Consider the following 22,647-nt stretch of genomic DNA (forward strand, 5'->3'; position numbering starts at 1 on the left):
TGTTCTTGGAAGGGTTTTTTCCTTGATAGTCATTATTAAAGTAGTGTGAGAGACCAGGAGAGAGCTGTGGACACCATTAGAAGGCAAATAAGGAAGATACCTAAAATGATTTAATGAAAGAAAAATAGAGAGGGGTTGGGGTGGGGGAAAGAAAGATTACTGTATGTGTGGAAGAAATTGCTGTTGAAGTTTTCTTCTCATTATCTAGACTATTGGTACCTAAGCAAGCACAGCCCTCATACCCCACTTCTGCCAGACGTTGAGGGGCTTATATTCTGTGAATTTTATTTTATTTTGATGAGAACTTGGGTGAAAAGTTTGTATTTTCCTCCTAAGATACATTTGATCTCTGTTTATTTTGTTCATGTCTGTGTGGTTTTGTGCTTGAGTGTGCTGACATAGGGCAAGTGTGAATGCTCAAAAAATTCAATAGCATATATTGACTGAGTTTTTATTCACATGTATGGAAAGAGAAACAGGTATGCAGGTACCATGCAGTCCTGTGTCACTGCCTAACATTGCCTCCAGACTTCCTAGAAATGCGCTAGCACCGCCCATCTGGTAGCGGTGCTAATCACTGAATCACTAAACCTCACAAAATATCACTAAATCTCTAAACCTCACGAAATTTGTATAGTTCTGGCACTCTTCAGGTTTTGTGTAGAATCAGCATCTGAGGTTTTGCTAACTGGAAAATAGGGAAGCCCTGTCTAGGTATTTTCCAGGGTGTCCTCCTGGTAAGCAAGAGAAACTGAGAGTCTCGCACTTTGATTTTGGCTCATGGCAATCCTGAATTTTCTTTTTAATGAGTGGATTTTGGAAGAGTTTGGAAGAGAATAATCAGATTTTCCTACCTGTGACATGATTCTTCCCTGTGAAGTGATTGTATTCAGTATTATGACAATATTATTCAATATTATGACAATATTATTCAATATTATGACAGTTGAATTCAGAATCTCAGCAATCTGAGATTACCACAGTGCATATAATGGAAATGTCTGTGTTTTACAAATCCAGAAAGTTGAAAGCAGAACATAATGATTTGGGATACACCACCTGCTCCCATACCTGAGTGCATAACATTCCAAAAAGAAAAACGTAATACAGCTATATATTATTAGGAAGTGTTTATTTTGCTATTGTGCCAAGTGAATAATGATCTTCTTTTTCTTCTTCTTTTTCTTTTTTTTTTAGTGCACTTTTTGTACATTCATCTGGAGTACTTACATTTTATGGCAGAGTGAGACAAATCAGATATATGTTTCATATACATCAAGCGTGGTCTTGTAAATTATTTTCTGGACACGATGTATCTCCTTCAATTCTTGATCTTAGCTGTTTTTGAGGATTTTGAGGGCATCATTCAGGAGACATATAAATTCACTGCACTGTAGCACCTGGGTTTCAAAGTTACTAAAACCAGGTTCACAAGTCTTTTACTTTAAAAATGTTAGCACAATACTTTCAGAAGTTGTTCCTTGAATGCAAAGAGTATTTCTTGCTGCTTTAATTAAAGGGTTTCCTTATGATTTTTATTAATGAATTTCAACTCAGCTCCTTGACACATGATGTAGTGCTTTACTGAATGCAGTTATCAAAGAATAGGTGTTTCCAACAGGAAGTACTGTGCTTATTCAGTTTTGATAACCTAGAATCATAATTAACTGAATAGATCAAAAAATAGCTTAGAACTGCATTCTACTCATGCTGTACTTGACTAATCTTTGTGGAGTTAATTCATTTTAATCGCTGCCATTTAAAACATTGGAATTCTTAGAGGGAGGAGGAAAGAGCATACAGCCACCACTGTACTATTGTACTTAGCAACTGCTGTTTTCTTCTCTCCTGCTTCCATTGTCTTTCTCATGTTTTCTCTGGCTCATATAAAATAAGCTGCACACATCTTGAAAGAAAAGGTTTCCTACAAGTTCAGATACACCTTGCCATGTTGGAGTTGCCAAATCTAGGATTGCAGTTATATGAACAGTATTACATTGGAAAGTACTTCTGTGGCCAGATAAATGTTTCTGTTGCTGAAAGTTCAACTTAATCAAGTTTTGACCCCTGTACTACAGTAGCAATCCTACCGTCAGTGTTTTTAATGCCAAAGCCAAAAGCTGCACAGAGCTTAACAGCATTATCAAGTACTGCTATGCATCATGGAGAGTAGGTTAGTCCTAGGATGAATCTCTAAGTATTTTAAGGGATTTAGGTGACTAGACTGTTTCCATTTGTTTTCAGTTAAAGCTTGGCTTTCATATTGTCAGGTTGGGTGGGGATTTATTTTCCAACCCAAAAATTAAATGATTTAAATTGGATAAGCCATTTCTTAAACTTTAAGAAGTCAAACAGATGAAGTCTGTGACTTCTCTTATTTTTTTTAATGGTAAAGATACTTTGTATAGTCCATATGGAAAATAAAATCTCATCAAAAACTCAATATTACTAAGTTTGTGTGAAATCATTGTCATCTTGTTTCAGATACAATCAGAAAATTAGAAATGACAGTTTTTTTGTCTTACCCTGATATGGGTCACTGGTAAAACTTAGAGATCAACAGCATGTTTCTGGTATAGTGTGCATACTTGGACTAGCTGAATTTTATACTAATCAATCTACTCTAGGAAATTAAGCATCCTCTAAGCATTTTTGCTTTCCTTTTCTTCTTTTCTCTTTTCCTTTCTTTTCTCTTTTCCTTTCTTTTCTCTTTTCCTTTCTTTTCTCTTTTCCTTTCTTTTCTCTTTTCCTTTCTTTTCTCTTTTCCTTTCTTTTCTCTTTTCCTTTCTTTTCTCTTTTCCTTTCTTTTCTCTTTTCCTTTCTTTTCTCTTTTCCTTTCTTTTCTCTTTTCCTTTCTTTTCTCTTTTCCTTTCTTTTCTCTTTTCCTTTCTTTTCTCTTTTCCTTTCTTTTCTCTTTTCCTTTCTTTTCTCTTTTCCTTTCTTTTCTCTTTTCCTTTCTTTTCTCTTTTCCTTTCTTTTCTCTTTTCCTTCCCTTCCCTTCCCTTCCCTTCCCTTCCCTTCCCTTCCCTTCCCTTCCCTTCCCTTCCCTTCCCTTCCCTTCCCTTCCCTTCCCTTCCCTTCCCTTCCCTTCCCTTCCCTTCCCTTCCCTTCCCTTCCCTTCCCTTCCCTTCCCTTCCCTTCCCTTCCCTTCCCTTCCCTTCCCTTCCCTTTTTTCCCCTCTTACAGAAAAATGTACTCCTTAGTCTTCTAATGGTCTTTGATGTCTTTTCATTTGCATCATGCCAGTCAGCTCAGTTCAGGTCTCAGCTATTTATTCAAGTAAAGTCTAACTCTCTCTAAGGTATGGTGAGGCCACATACAGCCCCATATAAGGATTGGTCAGATGTTCTCTCCAGTAACTTTGAGATTAAGTTCTGTTTGGTTGTAATAAAAAAAAAAAAAAAAAGAAAAAAAAAGATAAAATAACATTAACAAGTAGATTTTGGCACATAGGGCCCATTTATTATTTTTTGACTAAAATCTGCCATACAGCAAAGAGTGCTAGTCAGAGACTTGCCATGTGAGTTACAATTTCACCTTGTAAATACTATACTAGTATTTATATAAAGCAGGTACTAGCTTGCTGTTAATGAGACTAAGAATGGGAACAACCTCCATTAGAAAATGGAGAATGCCATAAAGTCAGATGCATAACATGATTGTGACTGCTTCATTTAAAATGGTTGAGTTTTCTGAATTTCTGCATGTTAGGTCATGAAATTGTCAGGTAAAAGAAAGCTGAAATGAAAACAAAAGGAAGGAAGGATAGGTGGAAATAAATAAAGAAAATAAACAGAAGAATGCTGTGGAAATTTTAGAAATCATGTCTCTCCCTTGCCCTTAAGTTTCTGAAAGGTCTTGATCTAGGAAGAAATTTAGAATTTAATGTGAGCTGCATAGGAAAGAGATGGGAATGAGTGCTATGTTGAAATAAAATTCATCTGAATTCCTGTATCTGTCTCAGTCCAAAGATGTTAATTAAAAGAAATCCAGGTTTGCAAAGTCAAAGATCATCGCTAACAAAATAAAACAAAATGAAAACCTGTCCCTGATCTTAGAGTCTCTCTAAAAGCTGGCAGAACTGCTATGTTGTTCTTTACTTAAAAATGGAGATTTTAAAGCAGAGAGTAAATTTTAAAAAAGGGGGAAAAAAGAAAGTAAGAGAGAAATGTAATTATAGTTGAATAGTAAAATACTTGGGTTATATCTGCATCCTCTGGTAGGATATAAAAGATCGTCACAATTTATAATATCAAATACAGTTGCTTCCTTCTATAAAATTTATTTAATTATTTTAAATTATTTTAAATCACTTGAGAAAATAATTTTTATAGTTATTTTTAGATTATTAGAAAAGTTACTTTTAGATTTTTTAAAAATCTAAAAAAAAGTTATTTTTAGATTTTTAGCAAAGCAATTCTCTGCAGCTCATTGATAATGAAAGCTAGCTTTTCATGACTTTTAAAGTAAAACTGGTTTAGATGTAGTCTGGATTTTCCTGTCTTTTACTGACAAGATTATTTTAATCCATCTGTTAAAACTTTCTTCTGTCCCTGAAGGTGGAGGCATATTTTTCATTACTGAGTTGCTTCCAGGAACCTTACAAAATTAACCTTCATTACTGGTAAATACTTTCTAAAGTATTCTTCTGCCTATGCAATTCCTTTATGCTTCCCTTCAGCAGGATTTTCCAAAGTAGCCAATGCAGCACAGAAAAAATACACTCTTTTATCCTGTGGGCACTCTGACCCAGTATCTGGTTTTAAATCCTGTCACATTGATAGGAATGATGTGATGTAGTGTTTGCTTTGTGTTACTCTGGTATCACCTTTAGTGCTAATCAAGATGAAGTGAAACCAAATCCAGGTATTAGGGCATCCAAGATAAATAATATTGTTTCAAAACTTTATGAGACACAAGTGACAGAAAAAAAAATAATGCTTAGATGCCCTAAGACCAAATAAGAAGCCTTCCTTTTTCTTCCTTGTATTTAGCTGATACTTACATAACCATATGGTGAAGAGTTTAATGCTCATGCAAATTTGACACCCTCAGGTGTCAAGTAATGTTTTCCCAAGGGGTAAAGCACAGGCTCTACCCTACATATGCTCACACTTGCACCTCCTTGCATTACCCTGGGAATCTGTTCAGTTTAAAATACCTTTTTCTCATCCTCCCTGCCACCCCCAGGACATCTTAACTCAGCCAGGAAGTTAGACCTTTCCACTTCTACCCAACTTCATTGGCTTACATTCATATGTTTGAATAAGCCAATGTCCTTTGGACATGGTCAGGTGAGATTTTAGCTGACCAGGAATTAAGCATTCAGCTAAGGACTGAGTGAGTGTCTGCTAAGCAGTAAACAAGCCATGAACCATTCTGAAGCACAGTGCCTGTTGCTGTTGGGTTGGTCTATATTCACAACTAAAAGTGAAATCTTTTCTCATTGTGAACATTTTGTTTTCTGAAAAGCTTTTAAATTGAATCAGATACTAATTGGCAACTCTGAAATACACTTTATAAAATTATGATTGCCTTTGATAAACTATAAAATGCCCACAGACATTTAGACTAAAAGTATTTCAAAAGTGCAAAGTATTCTTATTTGTGTGCCCATCATCACTGAATTTACATTTTACAGAGAAGCCTTATTCTCATTTAGTACACCCAGTACCATGGGACAAAATTCTAGGAGATGTCTCAAGCAATGATGTCTTACCCTTTCTTCTTAAGGAAGCAAATGGACTTACTGTGTGTAAGATGGAACAAAGGCTATACAAACAATGTTGTTAAATTAGCACCTGGAATTTTTCTTTCCATGTGCAGTAGAGGCTGTCTTTTGGAAAGGTAGTTGGTGAAATCCATGATCTTGAGCCCCTTAAGTTTGATGATAACAAGTTTGCTATATGGTGAAGCTTCAGATGGGAGCAAAAGAATGTCTGGTGATTGCTGTTTGATTCCCAAATGAACAGGATAAATTCTGTGAGACATGGGAGTTCAAATGACCAACAGATTTGTGGGGAAGCAGTGGTGGACTTTTGCAACATGCATCCACTCCAGGATGTTTAGGTAATATACCTGCTTACTTGTCTCTTTCAACACCTATGCTGCTGCACCTGAATTGCTGTGATGTGCTAACCACTTTATCATTTTATTACAGTTTATTACATCATAAATTTTTATATCTTCTTAATGATCCTACAAGAAGCTTAATTGTTTATAGGAACATCCTAATTAATTAGAGTTCATTAGGTTAAGCAGAACACAAATTGAAACAGCTCTAAATGAAACAAACCCTACTACTTCATTCCATATAGCTTCATAAGGCTAAAATGTGATTTGACTAAATCACATTTTAACCTTATGAGGTTAGAATAAAGAATAAAAAATTCATACTGCTTTCACATGTTTAAATGATAATACCATGGGTAACTTCACCTCAGCTTTCTCTTTTGCAAATGTGAAATTGAAAGGAGAAAGCTTTTTTTACCTACTAGAAGGAATTTCATTTTGAGCTATAGCATTATGAGGACACTTGCCTCAAATTAATTTAGCAGACAATAGTGTTACTCAATTATCCCATTTCTAGCTGGATTTTAGAAAGAGAACAGATTATGCAAGAAATGTACAGTGTGAATCTCAGAGACTTTTCTGTTGCTATTCTAATTGGTTACAGTCAATTTTTCTGAAGTATATTTAACAAGAGCTTTGTGAAATGGCAAAGTACATGAATTGGAATGGGTAAGACTGATGTATTGAATGGTAGAACTAGCTTTATGAACCAGTTTTCCCAGGGTCTGGATACCTTCAGACCTTAAGACAGCAGGTTTTCCTGGAAAAACAGAGGTGGTCTAGCACATCTGGGAGAGCATTTCATACACTTGAACCAGAGTTACACTCGAAACTGAAACACCACCATAGTCTTGGCTTACCTTTGTGAAATATGTCTATGACATGATTCAAACAGAATGATATTAACAGGTGGGCAGTGCCTATTGCATTTTCATTACATTTTTCAAGACTGCATATAAGATGGAATAGGTTGTCTGAGAAGAGGTGGAATTTCCTCCCCTCCAGGCTTTAAATGTAAAAGACACATCTTGGCAGAACCAACTAATCTAAGGCCCTGCTTTCATTAGAAGACTGCACCAGACAATCTGTAGAAATCCCTTCTCACTTAGAATTTCTGTAAAATTGTGAATCACATTTAATGGAATTGAAGTGCATTAGGATTATGATGGAAATCCTCCAAATCCAGACCACAGTCCATGACTCCCAAATGTGCTTATGTCTTACTGTGTATAATATGTCAACCAAATGATGTTAGGATGATTAAGATATGTATTAAACCCCATCTTACCATAATTAAGGGACAGAATAGTTTTAAGAAGGTGTTAATGGTTGATAAGAAAGGGACATTTAGATTTGGAGACAAGAGACTGGAAAGTTCAAAGTTGAATGACTGATCAAAGTAATGGAAAGAGATTATTTAGCATCTTCTGTTATAGATTGTTGGTTTCAACAATGACATTAATAATCTATGTGTCAAGGAGCAGCAAAAGTGGACTGTCGAATGAAAGGTTCTGAGCCAGTAGTCAAAGGCAATGAGAACACTGGCCATGCCTGCACCATGAGCATAATTCCTTAAAGTCTGACCATGGCAGACTGAATGAGAAGCTGGTAACTGTGTCTATTGGCAATCTCAGGCATGGCAAAGGATTATAGTCAGGTCAAGGGTCCATCCACAGGCTTCAATCAGGAACAAAAGAAGTAGGGACCAAAGGTGGGATAGATGACCAGGCTGTAACATCAATCTGAGAGTAATCTAGAAGACAGGACTACAGCCAGATACACATACAATGTAGTTTAGGAGGGGAGCAAAAGTCCAGGCCTGAGCTTTTGTAGGGGCTCTTAACCCCTGGATTTGGAATCCAGGCTGGTAGGCAAAGTTGGTGCACTGAGGACTGTGATACCATGATCCATAGCTCCTGTCGTCAGCAGAGGAGACAGCTGATACGAAGACACACAAAAGCAGCTGTGTGTTGGAATGCTCACATGATTAATCTATATGTATATATGTGTGTGTGTGTGTATATATATATATATATATATATGTATGTATCTATATTTCTCCATCATTAATCATCAGACTAATCAGCTGAAGTCTTCTTTTGTGTAGGCACCAATGCACTTACTGATGGAGAGTACTACAAAGTCCAAAGCCCACAGAACTGGCTCTGTCTCATCTTCTTTACCCTGGTCTCAGTAGTTAGGTGTCTTCTTTCCTGCCGCATACCTATGCAGGAAACTTGTAGCCCAGATATTTTTCTGAGAACTTGGGATGAAGGTCCTTTATAGCATGTTCCTTTGAACATATTAGTTGTGAAAAAGAAGAGGGGGAGAAAACCCTACCATTTTCTTTTTATTATTAATTTAGATAGCCAATTCTGGATCAAAGACATGCTTTTGAGGTACCACTACATAAACTTAGATCTAACGTGAATTTCTGGGGCTGGTTTTTGTCCTTTTTTTTCCCCTTAGCAATCATGTTGTCTACTTTCAAAGAAAAATGTTTTTCTACAGAAAGAAAACATAGAGGAAGATACCTGTTTGGCTTGCAGGAATTGGCCAGGGAGGGTGTTTTCCTGACAGGCCAAAAGCACCTACCTTAGGGCCCCTTTGAAATAAAAGGTCAGGATTCTTTTTTTTTGTCCCCCCCCAACCATTTCATGTGAGCATTGGCAGAAACTTTGACAAGCAGTTCTTCATATTTTATTATGTTCTTGTCTGGCAGAATCTCTGTCAGGCAAAAACCTCGTCAGTGGAAAACCTGTCGTAGGATCAGAGGAGACAAAAACAGGTGTCACAGAGGCAGTCAAAACTGAAGAAAAAAAAAAGATTAGGCTAAAGAGAGAAAGGCAGACAATTACATTAATGCCATTGCTTTTATCTTATAGATGTGTGTTATTATCTCGGGGTGCTGAGTGCACAATTGCCTCAAAGAAAAGTAGACAGGAGACAAGGGGAAACTTGATAGTTATTAACTGTAGAGGCAGTGTGTCAAAGCTGGATGGGGTTCAAAGTTTTGTAAAGGGATAAAAAAATTGCAGACAGCAAGCAACGCCTGTGAACAAACTGTGGTTCTGCTTTCAGCTACATAAACCTAGTAGCATTCTAGATATTTTAACTTGGAATCAGATCATAGACAGAAAAAATAATGAAAGGTTTAATTCAGTCTTTTTTTAATAACATTTATTTTGTGTACATGCAACTGAAGTGCTGGGGGGGTTTTGTTAGAGCATGAGGCATGGTGAGGCATGAAAACATATATCAGTTTAGTTGCTGTGTTGTTTGGGTTTGGAACACCTATTATCAACACATGTTTAATTTTAAAATGCTATTAAGAAGCCTTTTACTAAGTGTGAACATCTGTACATGCAAACTGTAAATTAGCAGATCACATATGTGTCCCTCTGTCAGAGACAGAGTGTGTTTGGCAAATGGCTTCCATTATTAGTTTTTAAATACAATAAAAGGCACTACCCAAAAAATTATTTTTCCTATTAATCAGAATTTCTTTATTTCCATTACTTTCCTTCCATTATTTTTGTCTTAATGAACATTTATCATCTATATGGAATAAATTATGAAAGCAATGAAAAGAGAGGTGAAAAAGAGATTACCAAAGGATGCTATGTTGTAGCTGGAATTTGTACTCAGGATTCAGGATGTTCAAGCACTCATATAAGTGTTCATGTCCCCCACTCTCTTGCTTCAGGAGTGAATGGGATAATTTCATACACCATAAAAATATTTAAGTTGTTCAGTAGATGCTGAAATTTTTTATCCTTAGTCACTTTCTAAGCATGATATTTTTGAGGAGCAATTTTTTTCTGCCTTCAAAATGCACCACATTACACTATGCTGGAGGTGGCATTAAATCTACATACTGAGGGGGGGCTACTTTAGACCACCTCTTATGGTTATAATACGTGGTCCTTACAGCATTTTAGTCATTACTAAGGATTTGTTGCATTTTTTTTGATCTGGTTGACGAAAAAGAAGAAAATCTTTAATTCTGAAAATGTGATGCTGTTTATGTTCACCACTAAAATCAAGAGTAAACTTGATTACTCTGTTCAACAGTGTTCAACATTGCCATTAATAATGGCATTATTAATGGCATTGCCATTAATGCCATTAATAATTGTATCTGTTTTACCACACTCAACATACTATTGTTGCAACAGTATTATGGAATAATTTTATATTGGTATTATATATTTCATCTGTATTTTAATTTTAATTTCTTTTGCTGCAAAAAGTGGCCCCGTTATTTAGATTTTTTTAAATGTCTGGCAAGATCTTTGTTATTTTCTAGACATAGACTACTTTTTTTTTCATCTTCCTGTTCTTGAACAAATCTAGTAATCTAGAAATAAGATGATGTTTGCAACATTTTGTGTCCTCATTTGTATGTCTTTGTATACTCCAACAGTATTCCCCTTTGGCAAGGTGGGAAACTGGCTAGAGGGTGTGCCAGAAAATCCAGAGTGGATATGTTGGAGAGCTCAAAACTAAAAATGAAATGGAATGAGATCCATAATGTCCTATTGCAACCTATAGACTCTTCTCTGTGGTGTTCTGAGCTACATAGCCAGGCAAATCAGCCAAGACCTTTCACTAGACCTTTTCATCCCTCTCAGGTTAATAAAATACTTATCTAGGATCAGTAAATTAGCAAGAGGTAAGTGTATTTACAACTCCAATTGTATTAAACCTAGGATATTTAAAATCCTTTTCTATTTAGTAAAGGCAAAATGTCATGCTTTTATTGTAGCTGTTCAAAAAATAATATCAGACCTCTAAAGTACAAAATTCCCCACTGCATATTTGTATTTCTTTTACTTAGCAAAAAATGGAATCTACTCAGAGGCATGGCTTTTAATTTGGTTGACCTTTTTCACTGCATTTTGGGAAGGAAGGGTCTAAGGGCCCTAAATTTGCAGAGCTGAGCCTGTGAACTGGACACATATAGATGAAATTTATAATATCTTCTTTGTTTTCTGTCTTTTGATAAAATGAAGAAGTTGTGCCTTATTTGAATGTATCCTTTGTACTTAAATTCATTTGAATTACACAGTCTCAAAACTCCAGTTAAATATAAATAAGGTACATTTCCCCTCTTTAAAAAAACAAAAAACAACAAACAAACCAACAAAAAAATGTTCCTTACAAATGGAACATAAAAGTTTTCTTCATTTATTTATTGCAAAGATGTCCAAAGCTTTTTTTTTTTTTTCCTGAATTATTACATAATAAGAATACTGCAGGCTGTAATATGAAGATTGACATTGAAACAATTTCAAAGTTCTTTTGACGTTTCAGATTATACTGAGCGGAGTCTCTCTAAAATCTGAGGAATTTTATGTTCTATTGAAGAAGCTAAAGAGTGAATAAGCCAACAGGAGGAGGTTCAGGCTTGACATTAGGAAACACTTCTTTAATGGGAGGGGTGGTCAAACCACAGACTTCCTAAAGAGGTGGTCAATACTCCAAGCCACTCCCTGTTCCAGAGGCATTTGGACAATCCCCTCAATATGGTTTAACTGATGATCAGCCCTGGAGTGCTCAGGTAGTTGGATTAGATGGTAATTTTTTGGTCCCTTCCAGTTAAAATGTTGTCAATTATTACGGTACATACTTGATACTTCAGAGTTGGAAAAACAATGTTGAAAGGTTCCTAATTCCTGTACTAATTATCCAGTTAGTAATTTTTCATTGTTGAAGGCAATCTTCTTTAATGTCCTCTACACAGTCCTTGCTGCCCCCTCTCCTGCTTTTAACAGTTTAAATTTCTGAAACAAGTACTTGAAATTGGGAATTCACCACAAAAATGTTACTTGACAGAGTGTTGTCAGAGTAAAACGGGTATTTTTAGGCCACCCCATGAAAATGTTGTTTGCTCAGCAAGTATGTAGTTTTAAGATTAGTCAGACCTCTTCTTCCTGTATCAGAAAACACTTTTTCACATATACTGAATTAAAGAATATCAGACTGACTGTCAGGGCAGTGCTAACAATTAAATTGCACTGTTAAAAAAAGGTACCTTTCTTAGTTTGAGTAGATAACTGATTCCATCATAGTCATGGTTTTGGAAAAGATTGTGTAGGTTACAACTAAAATGTCTCAAACATGCATAGGTGAACTTTTGATCCCACTGGAACTGTACAAAGTGTCAGTAATACCTCATGCTGCTCCAGGAAGGGATTTCTAATCTGTGCTTTGTGATACTCAGTCACTGATAACTTCTTAATAAAGGCACATCTATTTATGTCATTTTCAGTTATGATAGAGCACATTCTTTTGTATAGCATATTTAATCTTGAAACCTTCTTAGTGCTTATGAAATCATATACTCCTATAGATACTGTTGAATGTATTTATCTGTAAAACAGTTCATTGTTCACTAGCCTGTATAAATTAAACCAATAGTTTAGAGCAGAAATTGATGAGGAATGCATTATCCACATGAAATTATGTGGGCAATTCAGGACAGTAGAATACAAGTATTTACACAGAAATTTGACAAGAATCGGAAATTTGTCAAGAAGGCTAAAGCTAATACTCCTTTCTTTACAGAAAACCAACAAGAAAGGTCCTTCCTTACCTCTTACCTGAAAAAGTGTCTATCAAGATAAATGGCCTCTTGAATCTGCCTAGAACACTGGCATTAGTTCACAAAGGTTATCAGAAGAGAAATGAGAAATACTACAAAAATTCTGTCAACTACATCCTTAGCAATCTTTGAAAGAAACACAATTTTTTAATAAATTACAAATTAGATTAAGAATGTTCATTCTTATGACAATTTGAATGGGTATCAATAGTTAATTTTCGGAAAGAATTTCAGAATTTTACAGTACTGTTATTTCCTATATGAACACAACTGTGTTTCCTTTAGTTTCATTTACAACCTTTTTATTTTCATGTAGCAGGAGGTTTGTCTTTAGCTTGAAAATGTTATTTTGTACCCATGTGATAATGTATGTTTTGTTGTGTTATAAATTCCATATTTCACTGCATATCGTGAGTTGTACTTGAAAAGGATAAAATTCACTACTTGTTTATTATGTAATACACATAATAAGGCCACAAATCAAAATTGGAGATAATATCATTGTCACTTGGAATGTTGTTCCAATATTATGCTAATTAGTATTTGTGTGTGTGTGTGTGTGTATATGTGTGTGTGTGTGTGTGTGTGTGTGTGTGTGTGTGTGTGTGTTGAGAAGCAGATGACTTTAGATAATGCTGCTAAAAAAATGAATATTGCAGTTGAATGGAATAGTACAAGTTAGACTGCAAACATTTCTATCAGCTGGTCAAAGAGTGTACTTAGTTATTTTAAAAAGAAATCAGTTGTTTTTCCCCTCTCCCATTCCACCTCAATCTTTCCAAAGCTATTATCCTCAGAATGGTCACCTTACATGAAGTGGATATATGTCCACAGAGTTTTGTAATCTTATTGTTGGAGAAATTATAAGCTATTAGATCTGTCATCCACCCAATAATCCTTAGATAAAGATGGCTTATAGTCATTCTCACTTAGACCACAGTAGAATAATGATCTTAACATCCTCAGCATGACAAATCTTCTTTAAAAGGAAGAACTTGTTTTTCTTCACTGCAGGCATGGTATTTGCTGTTAAGAAGAGAGAAACAAAACCAAATATTAAGATATATTAGAAATACAGTATGATTCAGTCATTAAAAAGCATCAAGTATTCAGAAAATATCCATTCATGTCTTGGTTCTGGTCTAAATTTACATAAACTTGGAGAAGGCAGTTAATATTTTTGGACCCTATTCTCATTCTGTAAGACTGAAGTTGAAAAGCTCAGGGTGATCCAGATCTGCTCAATAATCTCGATAGTCTGTTAGAAGGTGTTCTTACAGAGTATCTATTTGAAACTAATATTATTTACACCATTCCTACTGTGAGTAATGCTAGTATTAGAAAAAATAACATCCTATTTTACTCCTTCTAAATGGTTGATCAGTCCCTCAGGTACACATATATACATATCACCACATATACTGCTCATACTGCAGAATAAAAAGATTGATATTCTTGGCTTTTTTAGGCAAGAACTTTCATGACAAACTATTATGGTAGTAGCAAAATAACCATCTTAGAAAAAGATCATACATAAAATGGGGGATGGGGGAGGGGGCGAAAGCAGGACAATACTTAACTTGTTTAAGCTTCAGTCAAATCTCATTCATTAGACCTTGTGAAAAAATTAGTCCCACATCATGAAGCCTGCATAGGTGTAGTACTTTGGAAGAAGAGCATTTGGAAGAAAAAATCCTGCTCTTCATGTTCTGCAGTATAAATGTTCTGTGGAGAGACGTAGTACTGAAGTCCCTAGGCTTGCCAATTTCTTACCTTGTTTGAATGTTAAATTAATATTTAAAGCTATTTATTCAAAGTTGACTTAGCCACTAGAATAGGACAGATCAGACAACTCAGTTGCAAGAAATGAAGTATGAGGAAACCAGAACTCTTTGGCAATGTAGTCCTTGGAGTAAACATGTTGAATGAAGCCAGCAAGTAAATGATAAGGGCCTTTGCGCTCTACATGTAAGAAAGCAATTTATCAACAGTACATGAACTCTCTAGTGACCATAAGACAAGAAGAAACCAAGTACAGGAGAAGTCCCTATAAGATTATTTTAAATGCTCAGAAATTTTGTTTATAAAAGAAGAGAAGCTTAGGTGCTGCAACATAGTTCATAAAGTAGAAATAAAATTAAATTTTAACATTGATACATCATAGAATGCATAATGTCATATGCAATTCCATCTTTTTTAACTTCACAATAGGAATTACCTTCATCCTGCAAATTTCCCTTATCGCTACATTATTCAAATCACAGTGAATAACATGGAATTTGTAAAGCCAGGTGAAAAGAACTAGCCAGCTCTAGTAGCAGTGAATTAATGATCAAATCTTTGGTGAATCAGGAGCCTTAGTTTTCACATGATTAAGAGACTGGAGTTAAAGGAGTATCTGTTTTATTTTTTTTCCTCTAGAGATAAGGTATCAAATCTTTAACAGTCCCACTCAATTTGGCATTGCTTCAGTTTTGGTCATTAGTTAATCATAAATTTGTCTTGAACTATGAGTACTGTAGTTTCTGAGTCTCACCTGAGAACCCTTTTGCTGTAGCAATTACTTGTGAACTTCGGAACTTCGGAAACCAGGGCTGTTTTTGACTGCGTCTGTGAAAAAGGATCCCTTAGTGATGACTGGCATCTGTACTGGGACCAGTACTGTTTAATATCTTCGTCAATGACATAGTGAGGCCATCAGCAAATTTGCAGATGACACTAACTGAGTAGTGCAGTTGACACACCAAAAGGGCAGGATGCCATACAGGAGGACCTGGACCTTGAGGTAGTGGACCCATATCACCCTCATGAGGTTCAACAAGGTTAAGGTGCTGCATCTGGGTCAAGGCAATCACAAGCCCAAGCCCACACTGACAGATTAACTCCTTGAGAGTAGCACTTTAGAGAAGGACCTGGGGAACTTTAGTGGGTGAAGACATCACAGTGTGTACCTGCAGCCCGGAAAGCTGACCGTACCCTGGGCTGCAACAAAAGCAGCATTGCCAGCAGGTTTTGGTAGATAATCCTGCCCCTCTGCTCCCCTCTGGTGAAATGCCACCAGGAGTAGTAGTCATCTACTAGTAGTAGTCTGAGGTTCTCAGCAAGGGAAAGACATGCACCTGTTGGAGCAAGTCCAGAGGAGACCACCAAGATGACCAGAGGGACAGAGGCCCTGTCCTTTGAGGAAAGGCTGGAAGAATTGGAATCCTTCAGCCAGAGGAAAAGTTGAAAAGAAGCTTGGGTAAGGTTCCTTGGTGACCTTATTGACCTCAGTACTGAAAGGAGGCTTACCAAAAGGCTGGGAAGAGACTTTTGGCAAGGGCATGTAGTGATTGGACAAGAGGTAATGGCTTTAAGCTGGAAAGAGAGTAGATTTAGATTAGATATTAAGGAGTTTTTCCCAAAAATGTTGAGGCATTGAAGTAGTTGCCCAATGAGGCTGTAGATGCCCCATCCGTGAAGATATTCAAGATCAGGTGGGATGAGGCTTTGAGCAACCTGATCTAGTTGAAGATGCCCCTGCCCGTGGCAAGGGAGTGGACTAGCTGATCTTTAAAGGTCCCTTCAAACACAAACTGTTCTGTGACTCTATGTTTCTATGAATCATCCAGGTGATATTTCTCTAGAAAATAAGTGTATCTGCCAAATGTGATGTATATGCATGACTCTTTGGAATTGCTTTCATGTCACTACTTTGCTCTTTCCTTATACTTGACCCCTTTTCTTTCAGCCTTGGACAAACTTAGTACTCAGCACCTCTACCACCCAACCCAAGTGGAGATTGTGCAGTCCAATGTTGTGTTTGACATCAGCAGTCTTATGCTCTATGGTACTCAGGCTGTGCCTGTGAGACTGAAGATACTGCTTGACCGACTCTTCAGTGTACTGAAGCAAGAGGAGGTGTTGCATATTCTACATGGCTTAGGCTGGACACTGCGAGACTATGTTCGAGGCTACATTCTTCAGGTAGGAAATAAAGCAAAGCATGTTTTCAAACCCAGTAAATTGATTTTTTTGTTGTTGATGTATGGATGTAGTGATGGTGAGCCCAAAGATGTAGAAGGATATGAAGTGAATTTAGTCTGGCATGTTGAAGCCTAATGATGGTGCTGGCAAAATAAAATATTCAGTTTTTCCTAAGCTAAAAAAATACAGGTGCCTTCATTCCATAGTATTTATTTGTACATGCTTATGTTTATCGTAGGAAATGCCTTAAATACTGTAAATACTGAGGTTAGCTACCTGCAAGCATGATCTGGCCATCAAAGGCAGCTGGCAAGTTTTCAAGGGCTGCTGTTTGATTTGGGAAACTAAGATGCAAGTCAGCAGTTCTGTCATCTTTTCTTTCCTTCTTTAGAAAGATACCTAAAAATGTATAGATGAAATGGGTTTGTGATCATGACTATACTGGAAAGTTTCCTTATGTATAAACAGGAAAATCCTTTCTATAAGGCCATTTTTGAAACACAGCTTTAAATAAAGTGTTGCGTGTGTATTCGTTGAAATAAACAATCAAAAGAAAAATATGTTTAACAGAAAAATGGACAGGCTTGTTTTATGAGTATGGTCATAAGTATATGTATAGCTGCTTATCTGAAAAATTTCATAATCTATTAAATTCCAAATTAATTTTTTACATTTTGTAGGACTATTTCTGATTAATAACCTGATACTACATACTTCTGAATTCTATTAATTGCTGTTGACTTTTTAGGAGCTCATCATCTAGAATGCATCCAGTTATTGAAGTGGACTTGCCAAAAACTCTTCAAAAATTTTAGTTGCTGATTTATTGCTTTGTTTTGTAGGCAATGATAGCATGCTTAGAACTTAATTGAAAATACAGGATTTATACCTGCTCTGAGAAATTCTATCTCTATTTCTTAATTCATCTTCCGGTTTCTGTACTTCATGTGTGTCATGGTTTGACACTGGCGCAATGCCAGCGCCCCCATGAAAATGCACTTTTCCAAAATAATTGCTGTGAGATGTGATCAGGAACAGAGCAGAGCAGGCCCAAGCTTAATACCAATTAAAAAACTTTATTAAACTACTACTACTATAAAAACTACAAACACTAAAGCCAGGATGAAGACCTCCCAAAACACTCCTCCTCCTCCCACCTAATTTCCAAACAAACCCACAGTGAGACATCACCCAGGATCCTGATCAAGTTGCCACCCTTCAGATAATCAATGCTCAGTCCATCAAGGGAGACAGGAGTCTCTCCTATGCCACAGATCCCCCAGGAAACACAACTGCCACCCTTGTGTCTCCATGTCACACATGGCAACCGCCCGGAGAAAATCTGCCATGGTGACACTCTCCTTTCCATGTCACAGTGCTCTCACCACCATGCATGGACAGACTGCTCACAGGGCTCTTTTAAGGATGCTTTGCCAAGGACCAAGAAAAACAACAGTTCAGCATCTCATCTCGGGACTACAGTCCCCCCCCATTTCCCCCTGGGGCCGAGGGTCCAAGAACAGAGATCTTCTTCTCCTCTTCTTCTTCCTCGAAGACAGAGGGCCTCTCCACACTCTCTTCAACTCTCCTCTGTTCTCTCCACTCCTCTGTTGGTAATCACTGAAACAAGTCTCTTGGCTCACCAACGCACCCCCCTAAGTGCAGCTTCTGTCAGGAGAATTTGGTTCAGTCTATGGCTAACAAGAAAAGTCCAGCCACAAGCCAATCCATCATCTCCTTCCAACTCAAAAATTTCCTCTTCTATCATCTCGGATCCTAGACTGTCTCTCTTCTACTTCAAATCAAGGAGGAGTAATATTTTACAAAGCCTTCATTTCCCAAGAAAGGGTTAAAAGTTCAGACTCCCCGAACACTGAAATCTCTGCCCAGCAGCCGATTCCCAAGGCCAAGGCTGGGCACCTTCCCCCCACTCCTTCTTCTCCGCGCTGGCAAAGTTACAGGTGCCGTCCGGACTCTCTTCTCTTCCTTCTGTGGGGGGGAATGTCAAAGACATCTCTGATTCTCTCCACTCTTCTGCCCACAGGAGCTGGCTCTGTTATAGTCCTTCTACCCCTCAGCTCACCTCGACCAGGCCTCATGGCTTCCCCTCCCCCACCCAGCCCCATGGCTGGGCAGGGGAGGTCTGCACAGCACCCTGACCGGAACCAAAGAGAGCGAGCTCTTGGGAGTTCTTGCTTTTAACCCCCTGTGTTCTCAGAGGTGCATCCCTATCTTCAGTGGTCACTTCAGGTGCCAATATCCAAACTTGACCACTGATTGTTTTGACCCAACTTCCTGAAAAAAATCACTTCCATGTCAAACCACGACAATGTGGAAGTAAATTAGTTGTATGTGGATTCTATGGAAAACTTCACCTTCTGTGCTTGTAAATATTTTCTTAAATGCTTTATACTTTTGATTTTCACAGAAAAATGAACTGAATTTTAAAACAGCCCTAGAGAAAGAGAACTGAAAAGGTTTACACTTTAATAATGAAATATTTTTATTCTTGTTAGGACATCTATGGAATGGAGCTCTTTAATTGTTTCAGGGTTCTCTAAGGCATCTATTTTGTAAATGCTAAGTTACACCTATTCAAATAGAACACACTCCAATTTTCTATTACCAGTCTAAAATTAACATATAAGTATATATCCATCATATTTATACAGCAGATATCTATGATGCTTGTATGATATAAATGTATGGTTATGTATTTATACATTTTACATATTATATATAATTAAGATGGATACATGAGAGATATCTACAGAGATATGTACTGGGATAATGCGCATATTGCATCATATTTTACATTCCTGGATTCTGAATGCTACTGATCTGGAGGGCTGAAGAAATTTGAATTGTAAAGGAATTCATGTAAAAAATACATAATTTTTAAGATATAATGTTAGAAATCTGCTCATTACTAAATGTGATTAATAATTAGGGGTAATATATTCCAAGCATAGAATGTAATTCTTTGTTTCTTATAGACAAGAAGACTGAAATCAGTAGTTTTCTTGTTTTAAAGGCCATTGAATCATGCTCATATTGATTTTTTAACTATCTTTTTGAATTATCTCAATATTTGCAAGAATGGCTTGTAATATATTTACATAGATGTTTATACAGACTGAGATTCTGACCTATGAATCTGAAAGGTGTAAAGGCCTGTAATACCCCATTAGATCACAGTTCAGTTTATCCAGCTAAAACTCAGTCACATTGTAGCCCCCAAGGCATGAATTTCGCAATTACTATATACAACAACAGTATATTGAATATTATGCCATTTAAATGAAAACAATTATCAGGGAAAGTTAAGGGCAGCTGTTACAGACTTGCCACATATTGACTTCATTAGCACTCGACTGTGGATTTTCTTAATGAGTGAATGAAGACCTATGATAGGTGTGTAGTTGAGCATCCCTGTTAATTTAGCTGTCTAATTTCAAAGAATCACACACTGCTCAAGTTTAGAAGCGAGGTCATCTTGTTCAAACTTTCTTTCCAAGCAGAGCAACCTAGAACTGTTTGTCCAGGACCATGTCCGGATGGCTTTTGAGTATCTTCACAGGATCTCTAGGCAAAAAGTGCATTTTTTTTCCATTAAAGCTAGAAAACTCAGTATATGGCAGAAAGGGAAAATTCTTAGTAAAACATACATGCAAAGAAACGTTGGAAAAATGAATTAAATTGATGATAATAAAGATGTCTTCTTTAAAAATAGCTCTATTGAAAGTATCTGTTATAAAGGAGAAAAGGGATATGCAGGGAAATTTGAAAGGAAATGTGTAGTAACACTAGCACAGTAAAAGTGCATACAGGTAATGTCTCCTTTGGGCAAAAGGCGTTGTTCCATGAAGCTTATCATTATAGACTGAGACTTTTCAATGTCTTGTTTGAAGCTTTCAGACTCAGCTTTTGCATACAGAAGACTCTGAATAAAATGTTGTAAGCATCGTACAGGAATACCAAAAATAGTAAGTACCAATAGAAATCATCTAGAGTATCACGAACTATAGGACTGTTCATAGGCTATCATGCAGTGAACTGAGGAACATCTGATTCTCAGTCAGGAATTATAGTTCTTTGTGACTTGTCTGCCCAAACCCACCTAAGTTACCACCTAATTGCAGTCAATTCTAGTAAATTTGCCATACTTTCATACATACTGATTGTACATCAAATGCAGAAATATATATCTGTAGGAAAAGGTTTACTATGGTAGTGTAGTTAGAGAAGCATACTAGTAAAAGTAATATTTTACACTTGTAATTTTACAGAATAATATATAACATTGTTCTCCTGTTTTTTCCTCAGGAGAGGAAAAACAGGAAGCTTAGTAGCAAGGACTAAGTAACAGAATAGAAAAAGGTAATGTTTGTAACAGATGCCAGAATACTTTATCCAGGTTTGAGTTCCAGTGTTCATTAATTAACCACCATGCAAGAGGTTTGTAAAGCTGGCACACAACTTGATTTTTATGCTTTGGGATGGTCTAAGATGTCCATCTGTGCTGAATGTGCCCTCAACATGATGAAAGTGTTAAAATATCTTAATAAATTGAGGTGTTTTGAGGGGTAGGGCAGATGTATCCACTCAAAATAAATTACTATTGTCAGATGATTTCCACAAACAACCAACCATCCAACCAACCAACCAACCAAAAAACCCCAACAACCAACCAAATGAGCAAGCCCCCTGCAAACCTCACAACTTTTTCCTTGTCACTGTCAAGAAAAAGCTCATGGTTTTCTCCACTGGAAAAACAAGAGAAAAACAGTTGTTCAGTTGTTTATTAATGCTGAACAGTGGGTGGGATTATTTGTAATACCTTCATTTTGACTAATAATGTTTCCAAATAGAAAATTAAAAAGCAATGGGCAGGGAAAAATGCAGTATTTATGCCTTCATTCAGTGGATGCATTAATAGAGCACAGGAAGTCAAGGAACCCTGAAGCCACAGAGGTAATTTGATAACACCGCCTTTCATATTTGGGCACAGTCACAATATTGCCAGTAATGGCTGAAAGGCATTAAGACCTGGCAAGATTCTCTGGCCTCTGTGCAATAAATCGAGTTTCTAGTGAATAGATGCCTATCAGTGAAGTATTAGTGATAATTTAGTCACCAATCTCATCAGACTGTCACAGGATTAATGTTTTAGCAGAGGAGCTGTTTTGTCATCTTTATAACTGATCCTCAAAAAGACTTGATGGCATAGAGGAACATTCTGAATTGTATTTGCTCCATAGGAGTTCAAAGTGCTTCTGATTTTAGGCTTGTTTTTTCTATCTCAAGGAACTAATTTACTGTATTTGGTATCGAACTGTATGTGGTTAGTGAGCCTAACCTTTTGGGAACATCTAACTTCCCATGTGTTTTACATGGAAAAAATATTTTTGTCAAAAACAGTGGGTATTTTGGGTCAGATACTGCACATAATACTCAAAGAGATGTATGTGACTAGTCGCTCTATTGATTTGAATGATGTTACTTTTTCTGTAAAGAATAGCTCAACTGTGAGTCTCCAACCCTGGTTTAATTCCAGATAAGCTGAGAGAAGAGGTAACTTTGCCAGCTGTTGTATGATCCACCGAAGATCACAGGATTGGGGAGAAGACTTTACCCCATCCATTTGCTAGTGTAGCTACATGTGTAATTGCTCTCTAGCCAGGTTCTCTTTAAACAACCAGGTTAGAAAAATCCTCCTTCTAAACATGTGGAAGTTAATGCTCATTATTCTGAGAGGAAAGGGCTAGAGAGCAATTATGCCACTAGCAGTGAACAGCTGGGGCATTCAGCTTTTACACTGGTCCAGCTGCAGAAGACAGGACATGTGATTACAACTTAGACGCCATAAACTGACTCAGTACAAATAATGATTCAGTGTTCTGAGTAACAGCTTAACACTTTTTCAACTGTTTTGTGGTCAAATAGATATACTCTATTAGTGTAAAAGATGAAAATACATATTGTCTTTACAATACAAAGAA

The 22,647-nt window shown here is 36.8% G+C and overlaps 1 protein-coding gene across 9 annotated transcripts in view; it reads left to right on the forward strand.

The window, feature by feature from the left end:
• Positions 1-22,647, forward strand: part of BNC2 (basonuclin zinc finger protein 2) — a 326,769-nt gene that overhangs the window by 212,253 nt on the left and 91,869 nt on the right. For all 9 annotated transcript variants that reach the window (XM_068176975.1, XM_068176974.1, XM_068176984.1 and 6 more), the window contains one exon: positions 16,410-16,645. In XM_068176975.1, coding sequence (XP_068033076.1) covers positions 16,410-16,645 — 236 coding nt within the window. The remainder of the gene's footprint in view (positions 1-16,409; positions 16,646-22,647) is intronic.

The sequence above is a fragment of the Anomalospiza imberbis genome, chromosome Z (genome assembly GCF_031753505.1).
Source record: "Anomalospiza imberbis isolate Cuckoo-Finch-1a 21T00152 chromosome Z, ASM3175350v1, whole genome shotgun sequence".
Taxonomy (NCBI): Eukaryota; Metazoa; Chordata; class Aves; order Passeriformes; family Viduidae; genus Anomalospiza; species Anomalospiza imberbis.